Source organism: Polyodon spathula, chromosome 18 (assembly GCF_017654505.1).
Source record: "Polyodon spathula isolate WHYD16114869_AA chromosome 18, ASM1765450v1, whole genome shotgun sequence".
NCBI classification, from domain to species: Eukaryota; Metazoa; Chordata; class Actinopteri; order Acipenseriformes; family Polyodontidae; genus Polyodon; species Polyodon spathula.
The window spans coordinates 5,120,368-5,142,098 of NC_054551.1; the positions used below are offsets into that span (position 1 = coordinate 5,120,368).

Consider the following 21,731-nt stretch of genomic DNA (forward strand, 5'->3'; position numbering starts at 1 on the left):
ACTTTGTGAATAGCATTTCCAATCTCACATATTTTAACATATTGCAGGTCTAGATGAGTAGTTAATGCATATTTTTTATTAAAATGAGGCTTAGAGATGGTTAACAGTCCTGTTGTTTTGTTACTCTGCTGTCATTTTGTTTCTGAATATCTGTTTTCTGTTGGAGCTACCATAGGGAGTTCACACTGAATTTCGTAGCTTGGTTATTCAACTAAAATTTAGGATCTAAAGACATGATACTAAATTCTTCAGTTAGAGTGGATTGATATAGATGCGCTACAGAAAAGCGGCCCCAAAATTGTTTTCAGTCCATCAGTGAGTGATTTACATGTAGTGTGCCTAAACTAGACCGCAAGCCATTTTAAATGTCACAGGTTTTAGTAAATATAATATTATTTATTTATCCTAAAAGCACTTTTCCCCTCTTTGTGATACCATTGATATCAATATGGCATTTGTTGAATAACTAAAGCATGTTTGTATCAAAATGTTTATCTCAAACTGAATTACTGCATTGAATTCTGAGGTCATTACACTACACTATAAACAGGTACTTCATTATAACATTCTGCTGCCTCATTTAAGCTAGTCTGTTTTTATATACATTGAACTGTTAGAATTTTAGAAATCCTTTACTTTCAGTGAGATTAAGTTATTGTTTTATTGCTCTTTTTTGACAACATTTGGAAAAATCTAATTTGAAATAATAATAAAAGAAAGATACACACGTTTATCGTTGGTGAATGTGTATTATGTTACTTTTTTGTGTGCAGTAGTTGTTTCGGATGAGACTTTGTTGCCATGTTTACTTTGTTAATTTCAATTTTTAGAGAACTTAAGCTTTACACACTTATGTTTAAGTAATATAGGCGCTTGTACTGAACCAGGCTGATTGATCGGAACAATGGTGGCCAAATAAATGCACAACATAATTTATTTTAATTTTTACTTTTTATAAAGCTTGCTTCCCCGTTCTACCCTGGTAGGTGGAAATATGGAAAAGTATATTTAAACTAAAGCAAGTGCCATTTGCAGATATCTCTTGTGACTCAAATGTTTTCTGGTCCAGTTCTGCATCTAATTTAGCAGGGACATATCTGTGTAATGGATTAACTCTCTGTATTTTTGATGTAAGGGTTTCAGAGCAGGGGCTTATATTTATTGGGATGTAAGGACTCTGGGAAATGGTTTAGAGACTGAGTATGTAAAGTTATTCATACTTCAGCTTGGATAAAGCCAGCTCTTGTGTGTGAGAATGATACCTATGTATTTGTAATAGCTTGTCCTTAATAACGCTATTAGGGATATTAAGCTCTGTACTGTTCGACTGTTGCATGTGTTAAATTTCAATAAAACACTACCAGTGTGACCTGTACCCATCACTGTGTGTTTATTTACTTTTAAAATGCCTGCTTTTTTATTGAGGCATTATTATGCTGACGATTAACTTTTTGGGGGTCTCACCTTGGCTGTCCGAGTGCAAATTGTTCCACAACACAGAAACAGTTAACAGTGGTATGTGTTGGGTATATCCCATTGCTTCATGTAGTTCACCTGTGAATGTAGGCTTTTTATTACATTTTTAAAACAATTCCGTTGAAATTCCTTATGTTCTTCACCACATATATTGAACTTCATCTCGTACAACTGTTACAATTCAGAATGGAGTTATTAATGATTAATCTTTCAAACTGCTGTGTAAACAATGTTTTGATTTGAATTAAATCCCATATTTCTACTCCCTGGAGTAAGGAAGTCACAGTTTTATTTATTTATTTTCTCTTCATACCCAGATATAATAAGTACATTCAGTGAAGTGCATATAAATTCCATTGCGCTTATAATATTGACTGCGGGGTTTGGAGGGTTATTTTCCACAGGATAGAGACAATCAAAATGTTTATCTGCACAGTTTTCCACAAAAAAAAACAAAAAAAAAACATTATGTTCCATTCCTCTTGGAAACTTGTTGTTCGCATCGGATAATGCTTTCTTGTCATCATTAGCACATTATCAATTCACAAACAAGTAACAGATTACTGTGGCTCTGTTTGGCAGCAAAGCTCTTCACTGCCCTTGTGGCGCGTTTGACCAATCCGGTGCGGCGCTTTGAGGCACTGTGCTGTGTTATCCCAGGGCATTGACCCCTTTCCACTCTTGGCTCTTCAGTCAATCTTTTTATTTGTTTAACGTCATCCGTTCACTTGAAACATTTCGCTATAATCTTCAATTTTAAAACAAAATATATCTTCGTGGTTCCTATTTATTTAATTTTTTTTCATACTTTTAAATACACTCATTTTAAATGGGTTCTCAAATTGCAACATAAAAAAAAATTTTTTTAAAAAATATATATATATATATAGATATATATATATATATATAATATATATATATATTATATATATATATATATATTATTTTTTTTTTTTTTAAATTTCATTTTCCGACTGATTAGCATTATACGCTGGAATAAGGATTAATACATTATATAAATTCAGTATTAAATTTCATGGTTGGTGGTTCCAATCTAGGCAAGAGTAGGGGTGCGAGTTTATTAGGGTTTAAAGTACCCCCCCCAACAAGGCACATGTCTGGCTCCCCATCTTTGCTACCTTGTCAAAATCTACTGCCTGTACTTATTTTTAAACTAATATCAACAGCATGATCAGAACTCACAACAGGAATTCTATTATATTATCAATAATAATAATAATAATAATAATAATAATAATAATAATAATAACAATTATAGCGTCAAGAAAACGCTACGCTTCAATGTAAAAAGCCCATAGTTGCTTTTTTAAAAATATATTTTGCCGTTTTATTAAAAATAAATAAATAAATAAATACCTAGCTCTACAGTACACATTGCCATTCGTTAACATCAGCTGTCTGTATTTAATATCAAACAAATGATTACATGTGGAGTAAAATGTAACTTCACAAAACACGCACTTTCTCATCCAAAAATAGGCAGTCGTGGATTTGAGCAGTGCAGGGTGAAAATAGTCTGGGCATTTGATAAAAAGCATAAATTGACGTGATGCCGGCATGCAAATTATAATAGATATTCTTCTTGATATTTAAATGTGCTGTTCTCCCAAATCACATCGACAATAAGGATTTATTTTGTTGCTGGGTTTACAGAACTAACTGCTAAACTGTTTTCCTAATTCAGCCTCCCACGCTTTACAAACAGCTCTCCCCGTCCGCGAACAGGAGAATCATTCTGCTTACATGATGTAATCACAGAGCTGTGACGTGAAATCACCCCACTCTGAGCCTGTTGTGCGATTGGCTAATTCTACTGGTTCTACAGGCAGGGCTATCTCTGCAGCTCTACCAAACTTCACTAAGTAGTCCCACCTCTAGCCTCTAATTGGCGCACTGGGGCACACCTCCAGCGAATATTCAAGCAGCTGTTAGAGGCAAATCTCAGACACTGTATTACACTATTATATAATAATAATAATAATAATAATAATAATAATAATAATAATAATATAATAATGAATTAGCCATTTAGCAGACACGTTTATCCAAAGTGACTTACAGAGGCTAGGGGTGAACTGTGCATCATCAACAACTGCTGCTCCAGAGTCACCTCTGGTTTACATCTCATCTGAAGAATATCAGTACTGTAAACTTAGGTAGCCAAGTTTACAGCATTGATATGCTAGTGCTGGCTGGGTTGGAAACTGGAACACACATTGGAGTTTTTCTTTTTTTTTTTTTCTTTTTTTACAGGATATTTATGTATATAAGACACTAATACAGATTAATTTAAGAGCAAATATATCAACTGTTACTGCAAATTCTATACTGTAAATTAGATTTTTCTTAAACCAACCCAAATCAGTCCCTCGATCAAAATGACAATCTGTTGAATCACCATGACCAGTTGAAAACCAGCACTACCAGTTCTCCTAACAGCTCTGACCAGCTCAACAGCACACACCATGTATTTATGGTCATTCATATTAAATCTAGGGTTGAAATCTCATGTAACGCATTGACTGACAACGTGGGTGGCTTAATGCAGAGTCCATGATTCTTATCTGATGAAAATGGACACACTCCAAGCGCCTGACATTCTTCTGTCTTTTAAAAATGGACTTTTGAGTATTGGTCGACATACACCAAACTGCATATTTGTATACAATGTGTGATATAATCTTGTTCTCTACAAATTACATTCATCGAACAGTTGGTTAGCTTTGTATCCAGACTCCAGCTCTACAGAGTACGACATCAATCTGACATTCATTTTAAGTTTGGTTATATAACTGCTGTAGTACTGTGAGTTCAGCCTATGGCAGCAGGATCAAGCTTTAAAGAATTCATGAGGATTCACAGAGGATTCTCATTTTGCTAGACTAGATTGGACTACCAGGGATATTGTGCTTCACTTTCATGAGGGTCAACTCATCTGCTAGAAGTACACATCAGCTAAACACATTGTATCGATACTGACAACAGGAAAACAAACACATTTATACTCCAAATAAGTGGCTGCAAAAGCATGCTTTTAATTGTGGCACATTTTATATATTATAGCTATGTAAAATGTAACAAAATCGGACATTTTAATCTAACCAATGTCTTATTAACTTATTTTATTTTAGACTAGATATATAAATGAATAGAGTTAAAACCATTTATCACATTTATACACATGGTCTCTCTAGAGGCTTCAGAACCACATGCGTTTCTGTGTATTGAAAAGCCATATTAAGTAGTGGCAACGTTGATTCGCTCCACCTACTGCCAGTCACTGCAGTCCCGGCGCTTTCTTCTTGCTAGCAGGTTTGAGTTCAGCACGCTCAGTTTGGACAACTTTAGTTTCACAGACATGGAGGAAGGTGTTATTCATCAGAAAGTTTAATTTGAGTTTATTGTTTTAATTGGAAAAGAAGATATTGAAAATGAACGACTTGTCCTTTGACGATACGTCCCTGGACAATTTGGATCCTACTCTAACTTTAAATGATCCCAATGATATTGACACAGCCCTGTTGAACGATATAGATGGTAAGTTTTAATGCTTTGATGTTCCATGTTAAATTATATTGATTGTGCGTTATTTATAGGAAGTGTATGGATAACAATTGTAATGCATGCTGTTATTAGTTTTGTATAAGGGAAAGGAAACAGATCAAAAAGTAATACAAAAATATAGAATCTGCTAGTTAACACGTACTGTTTTAGTGTAAGTGCATGTAGGCGATGTGCACCTATATGTTTGTAAAATTGTACTTATTTTGATTTTGTGAAAAAGTAAAACAAGTTAATTGTTTTCTTTCTGTAGACTGAACTTGAGTGAGTGACGTCACATCAGGTTACTATCGGGCATTTCCTTATATTACTAGCGTTCGCTGACCTGCTTGAATACAGGCTTCGCTGTACTGCGCAATCACTCAGTTTCATCAACAGTCCTGCAAATGTGTAATATTTGTTTTATAACGAAATCAAACAAAAAACCCGGCAATATTTGTCTAATGTTATTGGTGTTATATTTGAGCTATATTTAAATGCATACTTTCTGAAGCCAGAAACGTAACTACAAATGGTACATTATAAATCACAGTGTCCATAATAGCGGCAAGACTTCATTGTTAAATCCCTGGCGTTTATGAAAATGTGCAATAAGCGCACTTGTTTTTTTTTTTTTTAAATGGTAATCCCAAGTATCTATGAAAAGTAAATACGGTTAAACTGGTCGCCAGAGACAGTGAACCCTGATATGTATTCAAAAATATATTTACTTTTATTTCAGATTTTTAGTGTAAGTATTTATAGTAATATATTTGTTTGGATTTGTTTTTATTAGATATATTCTGGGATATTGTGTACTGTTCAAAAACACCAAATGATATACACTTCAATGAATGTATACGTTTGTCAAAGCTCTTTCCATAATACTGTAACGACCCTGGCGATGTCAGCATCCTGGACGTAGTGTTTGTCTTGTTTGTTACGTCCTGTTAAGGTTCCGTGTATTGTGAGGGTACAGGGCACACCGTTAGTGTGTGTCTGCGTGCAGTGGGCAGTTCCCCCGGAGGCTATAAGTAGGGGACGTGGGGGGTTCGTTGTGTTATTAAAAAAAAGTACGTGGAACCTCATCTGGTCTCCCCCGAGTCTGTCTCACCCCCATAGCAAAAAACGCTACAATACTGTATAGACTTTTTTAGTCAATTAGATTTACTTAATACAGTTCACTGAATGCAATTCACCGCTCCCCCTCTGAGCGTGCAAGGGTTAAATGAAAATGACCGTGAGTAACCTCTGCCTGGTGTTCCTGCACTGAACCATTTAAATCGAATACCCTGGAGTAACCCTAAGCTTGTACCTTGACAGTATGGAAGTGCCAGACTGAAAGGGAACTGGGGATGTGTCACGTCTAGAGGTACACTCACATAGCAAGGCCGCCTGCCGAGATTTCATTGGCTACCAGGAATCACCTCATGCAAAAACAATGATTTGCAAAATCCACCCCTTGCTGGCTGTCATGGTTTCTATGGTTAAGTAGGAGGCGTCCATAAAGTCCCACATACCTTAGTTTTACTTTTTAGTTTAGCGGCAGAGGCTGATGCAAGATAACAACAAAAATAAATCAAATCTATATCCTAACAATGGTTTAATGCTATGGGGTGATGTTACAATATTCGATTCATTGATTGCATTAAGTAAACTGTACAGCTCTTTGCAATAATGGACTGCACTTTGGAAGGTAATATTATGCATTCATATTTATATTTGTTAATATAATGTAATATATGTATATCAATGCTGCCTTTATTTTGAATTTAGGCAACATTGTGATGCAGTGTAATAACTTTTTAAAATAATATTGTTTAACTTAACTTTTCTTGTATTTTTGTTATTTTGATCTTAAATGGCATTGGACAAACAGCCCGCTGTTCCTGCCTATCTCTGTATTTGTCCACTTTAAGTTTAATACAGGAGCTGGTAATACTGAATCAACATGCTCCTTGGAAATTATTAATGTGATCCCTTTGCAGGTGTAGAGACTATGTGGTAATCCACAGTACTGCTGTCCGAAACCTCTTCACCAAAATTTGCTTCAGCAGTTTAGCAATAGAAGTTACTTGTCCCAAACGCACACTGTGTATGGATCATGATACAGCGAAATCTTTTTATTCTTCTTATTAATAGTATGGGTAAACTCTCTTAACCTGTAATACCACGATAATATTTGCTAAGTGAGTTACTAAATGCTACTGTGACCTGATAAAGTGGCACTGTGTAGATCAGACTGACCAGTAAGAGCAGAACGTTCTTCCTCTTAATCAGTTTTGCTTTTATTATTTGTTCGGGTGCTTTAACTTTGTTGGCAGAAGTGTTTTTTTACAGAACAGTTAGTTTTGTTCATATGGTTTGAGTTTTAATCTGTGCTGGATTTAATGCAAGGGCTATATAAAACTGATTTCTTTACTTTTTATACTTGATTGTTATGATATACTTCAAGGTGAAATAGCGCTCTATAGTAGACCTGTGTATATCACAATTATAATGGCTGTTTAACTAGTTTTTAATTTGGCACCTGATAAGCCTTGGCACAGTATATGTAGAGCAGAATACATTGCGTAATATTTCAAGTAGGAATTATAGTTATCATAACTACTTTTAGTTTTTATTTTTTCATAATTTTTTTCAGTACAGGTTTGCAAATTATGCTTGTCTTGATTCCATTACTTTTAAAGGCTGAAGTAAAACTAAGAAACTAAGTCAAGTTTCGTATAGTTTCAGCTTAGAATTCTGCTTGAGCATTTTCAACTCTACAAAGCAAGCTGCAAAGACCATTGCAGGTTTTTTTTTTTTTTTTTTACAGTATAGCTGCTGTTGACAAAGAATGCTTTTTATTCACTGTTTTTCCCAGATATGCTACAGCTGATCAACAACCAGGATGTGGAGTTCCCTGGCTTGTTTGATCACCATCACTTCGGAGAGAACATGCCCACCCAGGAGACAACCCCTCCACCCGTCCTGCATTCTCAGGGCTTCCTCGGCGCAATTAACGCACCTCTGTTGAATGCGTACCTGGACGGTACCAACAAGCAGACAGCAGCCCCCGCTACTGCAGCCCCCGCTACTGCTGCTGCAGCCAAGCTGTACCAGGGCCCCCTCTCTCAGCCCGAGACAACCTTCCAGCATCCCCAGGCACCTCTAATGGTGCCTGATCCCCCTGCCCAGCCCCTTGTCCAGCCAGCTGTCAAACAAGAGGTCAAACAACAACAACAACAGCAGCAGCAGCTGCAGGGAGCGTCGTTGCAGACACAGCAACCCCTGCAACAGCAGCCGCAGCTTCAGCTGGCCCCACCATCCACCATCATGATGACCCCAAACTTCACGGCTTCCCCACAGTCCCAGGCACTGTTCACTACCCAGCAGCAACCTCAGCCCCTCATCAGCTACCAGAACCAGGGAGGCTTTAGCGGTAAGGCCATTGCACAGATGACCACACTTTATCTGCTGCACTGCATTGTGTTCGCAGGCCAGGCTGCAAACATTGCAGTATAGGATTGGTTTGTGCTTTGCTGGATTTGTAAACCTACAGTTTGGTTTCAGTACCTCAGCAGTTTCAGGACAAAGCTCAGACTTTTGTAATTCAACCAGCAGCACTGTTGCCATGAATTTCATAATGTTTAATTTGCACAGCTTGTCCTGGGTTCACCCAAAGAGTCTTCAAGTGCCCTCCAGTAGCAAAAGCATGCATGTTTGAATTCAATTGCATATAAAATTGCAAAACAAGCAAAAGCATCAATCTATGGGCATAGCAAAGTCCAGCAACAGCTAAGTAAAGATGGTGCAATAATGTTTAGGGCACATCATGCAGATCTAACATTGGTTGGCGTACATTTTCCCTAGTAAGCAACATGACGTTTTGCGAGAGTTCCTGTTGTGTCTTGAACCTGCCTCTGCCCTGGCAGCCTTTAAGTAACATAAGAGCTTTATGCCTTGAATCCGTTTTGAACTGATCGCGCAACACATGTTTTATTTAGTCAGTAGTGAAGTTCAGATTGATTACAGTGATTGTGTAAAACTTAAATATCTACAAGCATGGCAAAGCAAGCTGGAGGATGTTGTTGTGTTTTATGGCAACAGATAATTTCAGTGAAGAGTAATCAAGCCAGTCAGTTCTTCAGTTTTCGGTCAAGTCCTACCCATCTACAGTATGTGCTGCAATGTGGTTAGTGTTTCATATGGAGTTAGGCAAACAGTATAACAGCACTGTGACAGTGTCTTCTCATATTGCAGTTGCAAGGTACACATTCAGTTTCTGGACCAACTGAGACTTTGTCCTCCTGATCAGCCCTCTGATCCCTAATCGCTTCACCAGGGTCAGGCCTGGGCAGCTCTTATTAGTACTTGGCCCTGCAATACTGTTGTTGCAATAAGGCAGATTTTGAATATTCTGCAAATGGGTAAAAATAGTGCACAGTTTGTGAGCCAAGGCAAATGTTGACTTTGTTTGGACTGGACAGGAGACATTACATAGCACTGTTGGACTTTTGCGCTCTCATCATTGACAGCTGTAATAAAACTGCAAGGAGGATGTGCTTATGGGTAGAGGCGTTTTTCAGTGACAGTGCAGTACATGTTAGCACATACAGCTGAGTTTATTTTACCTGCACTTTGACTGTAGGCTAGCTGTACTGTAATTACTTTGGAACTTCAGCATTCAGCTTACTGGAACCGTTTAACTCGGAGGACTTTACTAAGTCTTGAGGTCAATTAATTTTTGACCAAAGCTAGTATTCATATAATCCTACCTTTTGAAAGAAATGAGTGTAAAGCCCATATTTTTGCATCCGGGGATCACATATCTGTGGAACACTAGGACAGGTTAAAACAGTATAATAAACTACTGCTGATAGACAAGGGGAGTTCAAAGGCTGAAAATCTGGGAGCTGCTTTAAAGGGCTGCCAGGGGCACTGTAAGAGCCCAAAGACCTCAACTTGCTGAGCCTAGGACAGTAATTGCAAATGCAGCATTGCTGCAGGTTAGAGTCGCATTCACAGACTGCAGTGAAACCTGAGTTAACAGGAAAGGAACATCTGTGGCTTCATACAGCAGGGCTGTCTATCCCTGCCCCGCTGCCACTTGGTGGATGGCTGTCAGCTAATCTCTGTTTTTTCACTTGTGTTTATCTCTGGCAGCGGAGCAGGGAGTCTCCTCCCAGCAACTTGCCTGCATCTCCACCTCCCCCCGTCAGATCCAGCCAATGACCATCCAGACTCAGATCCAGAACATCTCCCATCAGCAGCTATTGGCCGCAGCGGCCACCACTTCCACCCAGCGCGTCCACACCCAGGTCCAGCAAGTCCCAGTAAGCAGCTCAGTTGTATAAATCAGCTCCTGCTTTCAATCAATATGTCATTTTCTCAGTTATCAACCATTCCAACAGTGGTTTGTGTTGTATGTGTTGTACATTGAGACACACAGGTATAAAGTAAATGTGCTTTGTCACATTAATATTTTTCAAGATTTGTATTTTTACATTCACAGTTGTGCTGTCACTGACTGGTCATTCCCCTCCCCAGGTGCTGCTCCAGCCCCAGTTCATCCAGACGGACTCACTGCTCCTCACCACTCTCAAGCCAGATGGCAGCTCTATGGTGACAACGGTCAAGTCCCCGTGCATCACTACGCTGGCCACCTCGACCGCCCCAGTGCAAACCACGTCTATACAGGTGCAGTACAGTACATCTTAAATGTAAATATGTGTACATTCAACACAAGCTTACATAATTAAAATCCAGCATCAGAAAATACCCTGTATACTTAACCATAGTACAAAAGGTGGTTAAAGTACCTTTGGTGCTGTGGAAAATTAGACAGAAAATGGTTGTTTGTGTCAATGTTCATGTGTCCTGTATATTTTAACTTGGGCCAAGGATGGAAACCCTGCTTAAGCCTCCAGTGACTGGTATGTACAGATTTCTGGATGTATGATTCCTGTACTGTCTTTGCAGGCTCTGATGAATGGAGGCACCATTCTGACCACAGTACCGCTGATGATGGACGCTGACAAACTGCCCATCAACCGGATCACAGTGAACGGCAAGCCCTCCGGCATGCCAATCAAAGGGGAGAAACGCACTGCGCACAACGCCATTGAAAAGCGCTACCGCTCCTCCATCAACGACAAGATCATCGAGCTCAAAGACCTGGTCGCGGGAACAGAAGCAAAGGTAGGATTTTGCGGACCCGCTGTCAAAATTGCCGTGACGCCTGACTACGCTGTGGTTTTTGTATGACGGGGGGTTTTATTTTATTTTTTAGCTCAACAAATCGTCCGTTTTGAGGAAAGCCATCGATTATATCCGGTTCCTGCATCAGTCTAATCAGAAGCTCAAACAGGAAAACATGGCGCTGAAAATGGCAATGCAGAAGAACAGTGAGTTCAGGCTGTGTGTCACATTGTTGCAGTGCAGTGCTGCACTAGAATGTGAAATAGGCTTGGTGTGTACAAATTCCAGGAAAGCGGGATAATCCTTAAAAAAAAAAAAAAATAATAATAATACATTACATTATGTTTATAACTAAGAATTTGCCTTACTAATAGTCAAGGCTCTTATAAAAACAATCAGTTAGTGTGTGTGTCTAATATGTATAATTTTAGGTCAAAGAGCTAGCTGCCCAACATATCTTTCTCAAGGAAGCATGTGTTTGAATCAAAACATTGGAGGTATTTAGAGGTTTTGACAGCATAAAAGCATTACATTTGAGTTAGCCCGCTAAGGCATTTGGTATGTTTGAGATCTGTTGTGTAATTGATAAGCCTGTGGCTAGCATCTTTGATGACCGAGCATCCCCCCCCCTTTGTTCCGCAGAGTCCCTGAAGGACCTGGTGGCCTCAGCGGGGGTCAGCATGGAGGTTGAGGTGGAGGAGCTCAAGCCGGAGGCCATGGAGTTGCCAACCCCCCCGCCCTCGGACGCTGGCTCTCCCGCCCATGGCAGTCCCTTCTCCCATTGCAGCAGTGACTCGGAGCCCGACAGTCCCCTGTTCGAGGACTCCAAGGTAATAGACTTTTCTGATTGGCAACAAACAGCATAGATTACGGTGATGAGTGGGTAAAAGGTTCTATAACTGTTATTTAACGAATAATTACCCACCCCCCCCCCCTCACCCCTTCCCCTCCTCCAACAGTCCTGTTGAAAGGTGTGGGTGATTGTAATTGGAGGGTTAGCTTATTTTACTGTGCTGCAGGATTTGTCTATTTGGCTGCCCCTGGTACAGGGCTTTCATTAATAAACTTTGTTTTTTAACCTAGCCACGCTTCCTAAATATTGCACAATCAATATGCGTTGAAACCATGTGGTTGCCGTTTACTTCCTTCAGTTTTTCAAAGCGTGTGATTCGGCATTTCTAGGTAGCGTGAATCTAGAGTCCAGGGGTAAACACTGCTGCAACATGCTCTGTAATAAGCTACAAGGCCTTTGATTGCACCTCTTCCTCTTCCAGGCTAGTGTGAAGCAGGAGCTGGCCTCCCCCACCACTGTGGGCATGCTTGATCGGTCCCGCATGGCTCTGTGCGTGTTCACCTTCCTCTTCCTGTCCCTCAACCCACTGGCCTCTCTGATGGGCGACTCTGGTGGCTATGGCTCTATGGACAGCTCTGATTACCATGGCACCGGCAGGAGCATGCTGGGGCACTCCCTAGGTCAGTTGTCAGTTCAGTCGGGGGGGAAAAAGAGCTTTTTACTTTTTATGACAAATTGATTTTTTAAAAACTATTTGCCACACCTATAATAAAGTCTCTCTGTCCAGGGAAGTCCTCTGGCTGGCTGGATTGGATGCTGCCCACACTCTTCCTGTGGCTCATCAATGGCGTTCTGGTCCTTACTGTCTTTGTCAAGCTCTTCATCTACGGGGAGCCTGTGACACGTCTGCACTCAGGCTCCTCTGTTCTCTTTTGGAGGCATCGCAAACAGGCTGACCTGGACCTTGCCAGGGTAACTACTGGGTTATGTGTTTATGTATTTTTGCATTGCTTTATATTGCCAAGAAATTCCTAAAAGTGGGCCTTTATGGCTAGTGTGCTTTCTGAAAGCACCCGGTTGTCTTTTTACAACAATAATACAAAGCAAGAATCTATATCCCATTTACCATATAGGAGAAATTATTTTCAGTCTATTGTAACTGCCAAAAGAAATAAAAAAACAAGTCCTCAAAATCCACATTATTCAGATGTTTTATATGAGTTATATACAAGTGACAGCTATACAGGAAATTAGGGAATAGATTTAACAGACTCAAAGCACAGTGTACTGTCTGTGTCTCACACAAATGTGGCAGTGTTTATGCAATGGTTCAGGACCTCTCAGATATTGCCTGGTATGTATACTCTCCATTATTATTAATGTTAGCTTAGATCTGTACTGTATTTTTAATGGCATTCAGTCTACCTGGGGAGAAAAGGCAGCATAACCAATATCTCTTTGAATTATTTCTTTTTTTTTTTTTTTTTTCTTTTTTAAATTGCTTGTCCTCCAATCCCACTGAGAGATCTGGGCTCCTCTCCTCTGGGACGCACTTGCTTGATCACTGCAATAGCAGTGTGATTTGCCGTGGCACATCAATGAGGCGATGCGTGTAAGCATTGTAATGTGCTTCATTAGGAGGCTGGTTCCAAGGCATTCTATCCTGCGTTTCTCAGTACTGTGATACACTGGTCGACTTCTCATTTACTTACCTGTGGGGGGGATTCTGCAAGCTCCTAAGCCAAGGTTTTTTTTTTCTCCAATCAACACACATGCAATCTCTACAGTACTGTATTGTGATACTGGCTGTGATTCACTCCATCCTGCCTCTTATAAGAGACAAGCCCTTGAATAACTCCAGTCTAGCCTTACGGTAGACTGATATTAAGGCAATTAGCAAAAGTAGCTGATTTAAAGTCATTAAACCGTCATTAACCGTCAGTGGTGAAAACACTCTTTTACTGTTTGAATCTCTTGTCTTGTGTCAGGGTGACTTTGCACAGGCCTCTCAGAACCTGTGGACTTGCCTGAAGGCCCTGGGCCGGCCCCAGCCCACCTCGCACCCGGACATGGCCTGCAGTCTGATGTGGTCGCTGGTGCGCCTGGTACTGCAGCGGCTGTGGGTGGGTCGCTGGCTGGCAGGGAGGGCCGGGGGGCTGTGGCGGGACCGTGAGCTACAGGACGATGTGAGGAAGTGCAGCCGAGACGCCGCCCTCGTCTATCACAGACTACACCAGCTCCACATGACAGGTAAGCGCTAGACACCCCAGACACAGTGTTTCTTCTGCATAGCAGTTGGATCCATTCCTGTTTTTAATAAGACACCAGTGAGCTTGTTACCTATACACTGCGGCTAGTCCTAGTAAAACCTGGAGTGGGTCTTTATTGATGTTAAATGCTCAATGGAATTAAAATCTTCAGTTGGCTTCTTGTTTTAGTCCGTTTCACCAATGCAGTGGAACCTCACTGCAGTGTAGGATTTGAAACAGCTTGTTTATTTTAGAATTAAGATAAATGGAGGACTCATACCGTACTTAATAAATGTTAACCTTATAATGCTTTAATGATCATTTGGAATGGCTCCGGGTGGTTCTTGCTTAGTTTTTCTTTCTTGTTGTTATTTTGCCAGGCAAGCTGGGTGGCAGTCACCTTGCAGCCATCAACATGGCGTTGAGCTCAGTGAACCTGGCAGAGTGTGCGGGGAGCACCATCTCCGTGGCAACGCTGTCAGAAATCTACGTCTCTGCGGCACTGCGCATCAAAACCAGCCTGCCCAGGGGGCTGCACTATATGTCTGTGAGTTCAGCCGGGAAATCAAAATGAATGTGGACTCTTTGAATAAAGAGCACTTACAAAATGAAATGTATAAAATAGTACATGAAGCCTCACTAATAAAAACACACAATTTCAAAAGTTTTACAATTTCATATTTGGATTTTTGGATCGCAAAGAGAGCACAAATACCTGCGGTCTATTTTAATTGGGATTGATAGACTTGGTGCAGTTGTTTGTACCATAACATCTCTTTCTAGTTGACCTGACAACAGCTCTTCCTAAGGTGGGCTCCAGCAGGTAGGTTTCCTCTGTAGCAGGCTGATGTTGTCTTGATTAGAATTGTAATGGCGACGTGTCCTTGTCTTTTCAGAGGTTCTTCCTGAGCAGCGCAAGGCAGGTGTGCCTGTCTCCAAGCGGCACGGTGCCTCCTGCCATGCAGTGGCTGTGCCACCCCCTGGGGCATCGCTTTTTTGTAGACGGGGACTGGACGGTCCGCAGCACCCCACGTGATAGTATCTACAGCATCGCTGGGAATTCTGGTGAGGACACAAAGATTGCTCTTGAAGAATATTTAGAGGGGTGGCTGCACCTAGCTTTCTTTAAGTTTTGTTACATAGATGAGCGCATTAAAATATGCATCATTGATGGATGGCTGGCTCAGTGATTATGCATCTAAATGTGCATATTTTGGGTTCTCAGCAATTTATAAGATAAAGCCAAGGCTATGATGGACCTGGTGGCTGAGTGCTTCACCCTTGTAAGATGATACTGAAGAGCTCTGAATGGACTGTCTTCATTGTTTACCTCTCTCCCTGCAGTTGACCCCCTGGCCCAGGTGACACAGGCGTTCCGGGAGCACCTACTGGAAAAAGCTCTATACTGCATTGCCAAGCCAGAGAATGAGAAGGCTCTCACTGAGGGAGAGGGGTGAGGCTCAAGTATAGGACAACACCACCTATTTATATGTTTTAAGCGTATAGATTTTACTCAAGCACATATAATTCACATTTACTTTAACAACGGGGGTTACAGATTTCACTTTCGTTAAAACAGCAATTCACAAAGGTAAAGCACAACCATAGGAAAATAATAACGCCACGCATGTCTTTGCTAGTTCCAGTGCTTTCTTGATTCAAGCTGCTGTTGGTTTTGCTCTGCTTCCTGCAGGGAGTTCGCCGATGCCCTGGAGTATCTTCAGCTGCTCAACAGCTGCTCAGATGCAGCAGGGATTGCAACTCAGGCTTTCGCTATCGGATCAAACATGGCAGCAGTCACTGGTCAGTGTCCTTATTGAAAATCCACCTACAATGAACAAATTCAATATTTAGAGCTTTACTGATGACAACTGGTCTTGGCTGATGTCTGATATTTGAAATGTGTCCTGGAAAATAAAATCCAGTAGGCAATAGGGCACAGCGCAGTCTTGTGGTGGTAGAGCGTTTACTGTAGCTCTGTGTAGTGGTGGTCCTGTTTGTAACGCACCTGGAGATGCATTGTATAAGAGCTGTATTGTGAATGCTGTCTCTGCAGGTACAGACCCCGTTGCGAAGTGGTGGGCGTCCGTGGTGGTGGTGGCAGTGAACTGGCTGCAGGGGGATGACGATGCAGCTGAGCGACTCTACCCTATGGTGGAGTACATGCCAAAGGTCCTGAACACCACAGAGTGAGTCCTCATTCCATCAAACAACTGAACACCTGCACAGTAGAAAAAAGCAATAATTTGCTTATTGAACTCATTGTTGTGTCCTGATGGTTCATCTGACAATCCTGACGTTACGTGGTCTATGCGCATAAGGAACTGGCTGTGAATGTGTTACCCTGTTTGAAATCAAATGAAGGCCTGTCTGTTTCTCCTTTGCAGGAACTCTCTGCCCCGGGCGGCGCTGTTTGCCTTCAGAACAGTGCGCACCCTGCTGGCCAAGCACGAGAACAGCCAGCTGAGCCTGAATCACTGCGAGAAGGCGAGCAACTACCTGCGGGACAGCATCAACACGGTGCAATGCAGCAGCAGCATTGACAAGGTACGCCAGCTGTCTGTACCAGCGGACAACCACACTCTTCCCAACCTACTCTGACAGTGCTGCAGCAACACTTAGAGCTTAATAATGAAAACTTCAGACAAACGGCATCAGAATTGATTAATGCAAAGCCTCAATCTTATCACTATTCTTTTATTTAAAGCTAATGATAATAGTAATCTTAATTGTGCTCTGTAATTGGGAGCCTGTGATATTAATATGTCAGGTGAGCAGTGAGTCAATGAAGATTGTGGATTCCTTTCCTGTGGTGGAATTAGGAGCCGTATGGATAGCTGTTTCTCTGCCTGCCCGCGAGGGTGAGGGTCGACGCTGTAGTGCATTGTAGTTGCATTGCATGTGTCTGCTTCTGTGCAATGCACCTGTGATGCAATACAGAGCCTGACCGTACACATCAGTCAAGACACTGCCTCTGTCTCAACCATTGCCCTCGGAGGAAGGCAGAACAAATCACTCTGCTCTGCCCTCTTTCCAAACAAGGACACTGTTTCTGAACTCCAGTTGACTGGGTGTCAGGAAACACTTTCTGTGAGGCAGTGAGTCCTAATTTGGAAGTGTCACAATCCATGAGATAAAAAATTTAGTAACCAAATATTTTTCTTAACACTATGACTGAGTCCCATGTAATTTTGCTGTAGATCATTTAATTTTTCAGACTTCATTTTCAGACTTCGTCCTGCCGCAGCGCTGTAAGCTTGAGGATAAAACTTGTGCTCCCTGAGCAAGTTTACTTCCTGTGTAGCACGTGTAACACTCCAATAAATACAAACAGGTTATTAAGAGGAGTTCAGAACATTAACAGTAATGGCTGCTGAACACAGTATCCTGCTACTACACACAACTATAACCCAGTCTGCAGTGATTAAAATAATCCTATCAGAAGGCTAGTTTAACTCCTCTGCATGTTGCCTTTGTGATGCAGGCAGTGCAGCTGTTGCTGTGTGACCTCCTGCTGGTAGCCCGGACGAACATGTGGCAGCAGCAGAGCCCCGCGCTGAGCAGCACTCTGCAGGCGTCCCCACTGGAGCTGTGCGGCTTTCAGCAGGACCTGAGTAGCCTGAGGAAGCTGGCACAGAGCTTCCGGCCCGCATTGCGCAGGGTGAGCGAGGGAGGAGCGTTGGGGGGGATTGCAGATTTACAACAGTAGATAGTAAGTACGTTCCAGCTAACTTGTGTTACTGTGCTTTCTCCCTCGGGCAGTTGTTCCTGCACGAAGCTACAGCCCGGCTGATGGCAGGCGCCAGTCCCACACGCACTCACCAGCTGCTGGACCGAAGCTTGCGGAGGAGGGCCACCCCCAGCTGCAAAGCAGGTGAGTGAGGGGCTCGGCTTCGCGTGTCACACGCTCGTCAACCTTCAGGAGCAGAGTAGGCAAGGGAGCTGCAATCCATCTCATTGTTTTAGATTATGTATCTTCGAGTGAGACTTGCCAAGTCCCCCCCCCCCCCCCCCCCCCCTCCCCCTCCCCCAAAAAAATGCACGTTTACGTGTCGTATACCCTTTGCAGACGGTTTACGTTTGTGACAGATTATATAAGTACACTACTTTATCTCACTTTACATCAGGTAAAATATACAGTGGTGCCAACGAAATAGAATCAATCTGAACAGGTATTTAACCATTTAAACCATTTTTTATTTAAAAAAAAAAAAAAAAAAAAAAAAAAAGCAGCCAAGACTAGAATGCTGTCATTGCTTATAATAGTGTATACAGAGGCTTACTTAATTACATTGAAGATTTCCATTGCATTCATTTCTGATGCCGTGAAGTCCACCGTTGAAACGAAAGCACACACCAGTGAGCCCAGCTGTGGCTGCCTGGCGAATGTGCGTCTCTGGAGGGGTGGTTAGTAAGAGGCTGTGTGCCTGTGTCTCTTCAGGTGAGCTGGAGACGCAGCCAGGCCGGCGTGAGCAGGCGGAGGCGGTGCTGCTGGCCTGCCGATACCTGCCGCCCTCCTTCCTGTCGGCTCCAGGGCAGCGCGCGGGCATGCTGGCAGACGCGGCACGCACACTGGAGAGGCTGGGTGACAAGCGCACGCTGCACGACTGCCAGCAGATGATCATCAAGCTGGGCAGCGGCACCACCGTCACCTCCACTTAGAGGACATCCCCCAAATAAAACCTTAAACTCCAACCCTGGATGATAATCCAATGATGGCCATTTTCACTGGCTTCCTCGCCCCTTCCAGTTAAATTTTTTTTTATTGGAGAGAGATTGACGTAGGACTTGTTTGGAGTGTTTTAATTTTTTTTAGATGCTAAGTAAGCTCTCACGCTGTTTTATTTCCAGTTATCTAGGGTTATTTTCTCACTAGAGTTTTCCCAATGAGATACATTATAGCATCTAAAGAGTGTGCAGAAAGTTAATATTTGACTTGCCCTTTGAGATCGTTGCTGCAATTACAGTATTTGGCCACCATGTGGCACTGCATGCTACAGTTAAGGAACAATAAACAGTTAGTTAAAGAAAATGAAGTGTTAAATAGATGTTATTATTTTCAAATAATAAGGGGGAGGGTTAACCTGGAATCTGATATCTAGACCATTCTACAGCGTTTCCATGTTTTTTATGCAAGTCGACTGAAATGGGGAAATTTGTTCAACACTAGGCTTAAGATCTTGGACCTTATCAGTTTTGAAGTGGCTTATCACATGGTTGGCCACTTAGCTTAATCAGGCAAGTAAAAGCTGTATTGTTCCTTGTAAATGTTGTACTGACCATTCAGAGTTCTAATTAAAAAAAAAAAAAAAAAAAAAAAAAAAAAAAAACTAAAAGATAAAACAGCAAGACAAAAAAATGAACATACATTTTCTTGTCAAACATTATTTTCATATGGTTTGACGGTGTTTTTGTTTTGTATATAAAATATTTATAATTTTCTAAGAATGTTTGAATGCAGCAGAATTTTATTTTGTAGACTGATTCTCTCTCTTCCTACTTCGCTATTCATTAGAGCTTGCCTTTAGTTAATTATTGCATGTCGTACTTTTGTAGTGCTGTAAACACAGGAACTGCAAAACAAATATTATTTAGAATTGAACCTCAGTACTGCAAAAGCCTCTAAAATGAGATGCCTTGAATGAAAAGGTATACTTGATGTAGCCCCTGTATTAGGCTGTCCCTAGAGCTACGCCTTGGTATTGTCAAAGAATGGTGACCCATTCTACTAGATTGCACCTATTAACAGCGTTACCTATCATTGAGGTTCTGGTGGAAGACCATTATGATTGGCTAATCAGACCACAGTGGATCCATAATTCCACTGTACAGTGTCCTTGTAAACCAACACAGTACTGCTAGAACACTGTTGGCGTCTCAAAAAACATTCTAGAAAAATCTGCTGACAGATCAAAAAACGGTCTTGATGTTACACATAAATCAAGAGTTTTGTGACTAGATTCTGGTTAAGAAGTCTTGTCAGGCTGGTAAACCTTTAGTTATATTTTGATATACCTGCTAGGAAAAAGGTTACAACATGCAGGTTAAGTAAGTTGGAGTAATTCTGTATTTGTATTCAGCTTCCAATGTCTTGTCCAATATGCCTCGCGTCTCCCAGCATTGACCGCTTCATGGGCTTACAGTCACAAAGTGACCATTGGGGGGGTGCTGTGTGGTTAATAACAATATTGTGGCTGGTGCATTTAGCCACCTCAAAGCTTGGCACGTGTGAGAGCAGCGCTTTACTGTTTAGTGCATGGAAGATGCAAGTGTCTGATATTGTGAGCCAGAGCTGTAGCCCCTTGGAATTGCAACAAGTCACTGTTGAATGTTTATGTTCAAAACCCCTGTGCATTCACAACAGAGTTACCATAGTTTGCAAAAGATAAGCCGGAAGGTGGGGTTGTTGGAAATATTGAATACTGTGAAATTAATTGATATTATCCATTTTGAGTGTTTTCTGTAAGCAACCAAGGTATTTTGCGCTTTTTCTTAACATTTTTTAATCTCTAAATATATATATATAGATATATATATATATATATATTATATATATATATATCTATATATATATATACACACACAATAATAAATAACTCGTCATTGTCGGTTCGTGTTCGTCTGTCATTATGGACATAATGACGGTAGTACTGCCATTTCTCTTAACGTAGTGCATCATGTATTTTGTTCCTTTATTGACAAAATAAAGCTCATCCAGTTTCCTATGTGCAGTTTTTTTTTTTTTTTACCATGCTATTTTGCAGCACTTTGTTTAATAAGTAACTTTTACAGTTTAATAAATCTGTAGTTTTATAATTTATATTTAATGAAATAAATTTAATTGTTATGACTATGAACTGACTTGCTTCCTATGACTCTATTACTCATTGATGTATTTGAGAATTTAAATACAATTTTTGTGACAAGCTGTTAATGTTAAATATTGAATATTTGAATCTTCTGTACTGTCACACTGTATTGCCGGATCTTCAGTGTAAAGTAAGTATGTAGTACCCAATGTTACTATAAAATTGTAAAACTCAACCAATGAAAATGGACATTAGTTGAGGGAAGACAAGGGGTTGAATAGTCTTCGTGCATCATAGGCTTGTTTAGTTTACTGTTTGAAAAGGCATACCTTAGTTAGCAAGCTTGGGTTTGCTTATCAATCGTTAAACCACACGTGGTGATGTCATAATACTGTTGATCGAGGTTGAATGAGGTTCTGTTATCTACCATAAGAGGGCGCACTTCCCATTCACTTCCATCTGCTCAGTGCTTTTAAAACAACGGAGGCCACCAAGATGAATAACATTCCAAAAATCATTTAATTCATTCATTTAAGCACATTTTTTAGGCAATAACATATTTATTTTATAGAAAATAAACATCTCTAAGAAATACTATACACAATTATTTAAGTACATCACATCTTACAATTAAACAGTCAAATACTTATGTACACCATT

The 21,731-nt window shown here is 40.9% G+C and overlaps 1 protein-coding gene across 2 annotated transcripts; it reads left to right on the top strand.

Moving 5' to 3' along the window:
• The first annotated feature begins 4,796 nt into the window (after positions 1-4,796).
• Positions 4,797-20,767, top strand: LOC121294130 (sterol regulatory element-binding protein 1-like). 2 transcript variants are annotated; one of them, XM_041217713.1, is made up of 19 exons: positions 4,797-5,034; positions 7,904-8,461; positions 10,186-10,355; positions 10,570-10,719; positions 11,002-11,220; positions 11,312-11,426; positions 11,863-12,050; positions 12,495-12,693; positions 12,801-12,985; positions 14,002-14,263; positions 14,643-14,809; positions 15,159-15,327; positions 15,607-15,715; positions 15,956-16,065; positions 16,319-16,451; positions 16,650-16,809; positions 17,747-17,923; positions 18,025-18,136; positions 18,704-20,767. In XM_041217713.1, exons 1-19 carry the CDS (start codon positions 4,929-4,931, stop codon positions 18,922-18,924), a joined length of 3,510 nt encoding a protein of 1,169 aa, XP_041073647.1. In that variant the 5' UTR covers positions 4,797-4,928; the 3' UTR covers positions 18,925-20,767. The 2 variants fall into 2 exon arrangements, with proteins under 2 accessions (XP_041073647.1, XP_041073648.1); XM_041217714.1 differs by lacking the exon at positions 4,797-5,034 and adding an exon at positions 6,566-6,733.
• Positions 20,768-21,731: the final 964 nt, after the last annotated feature.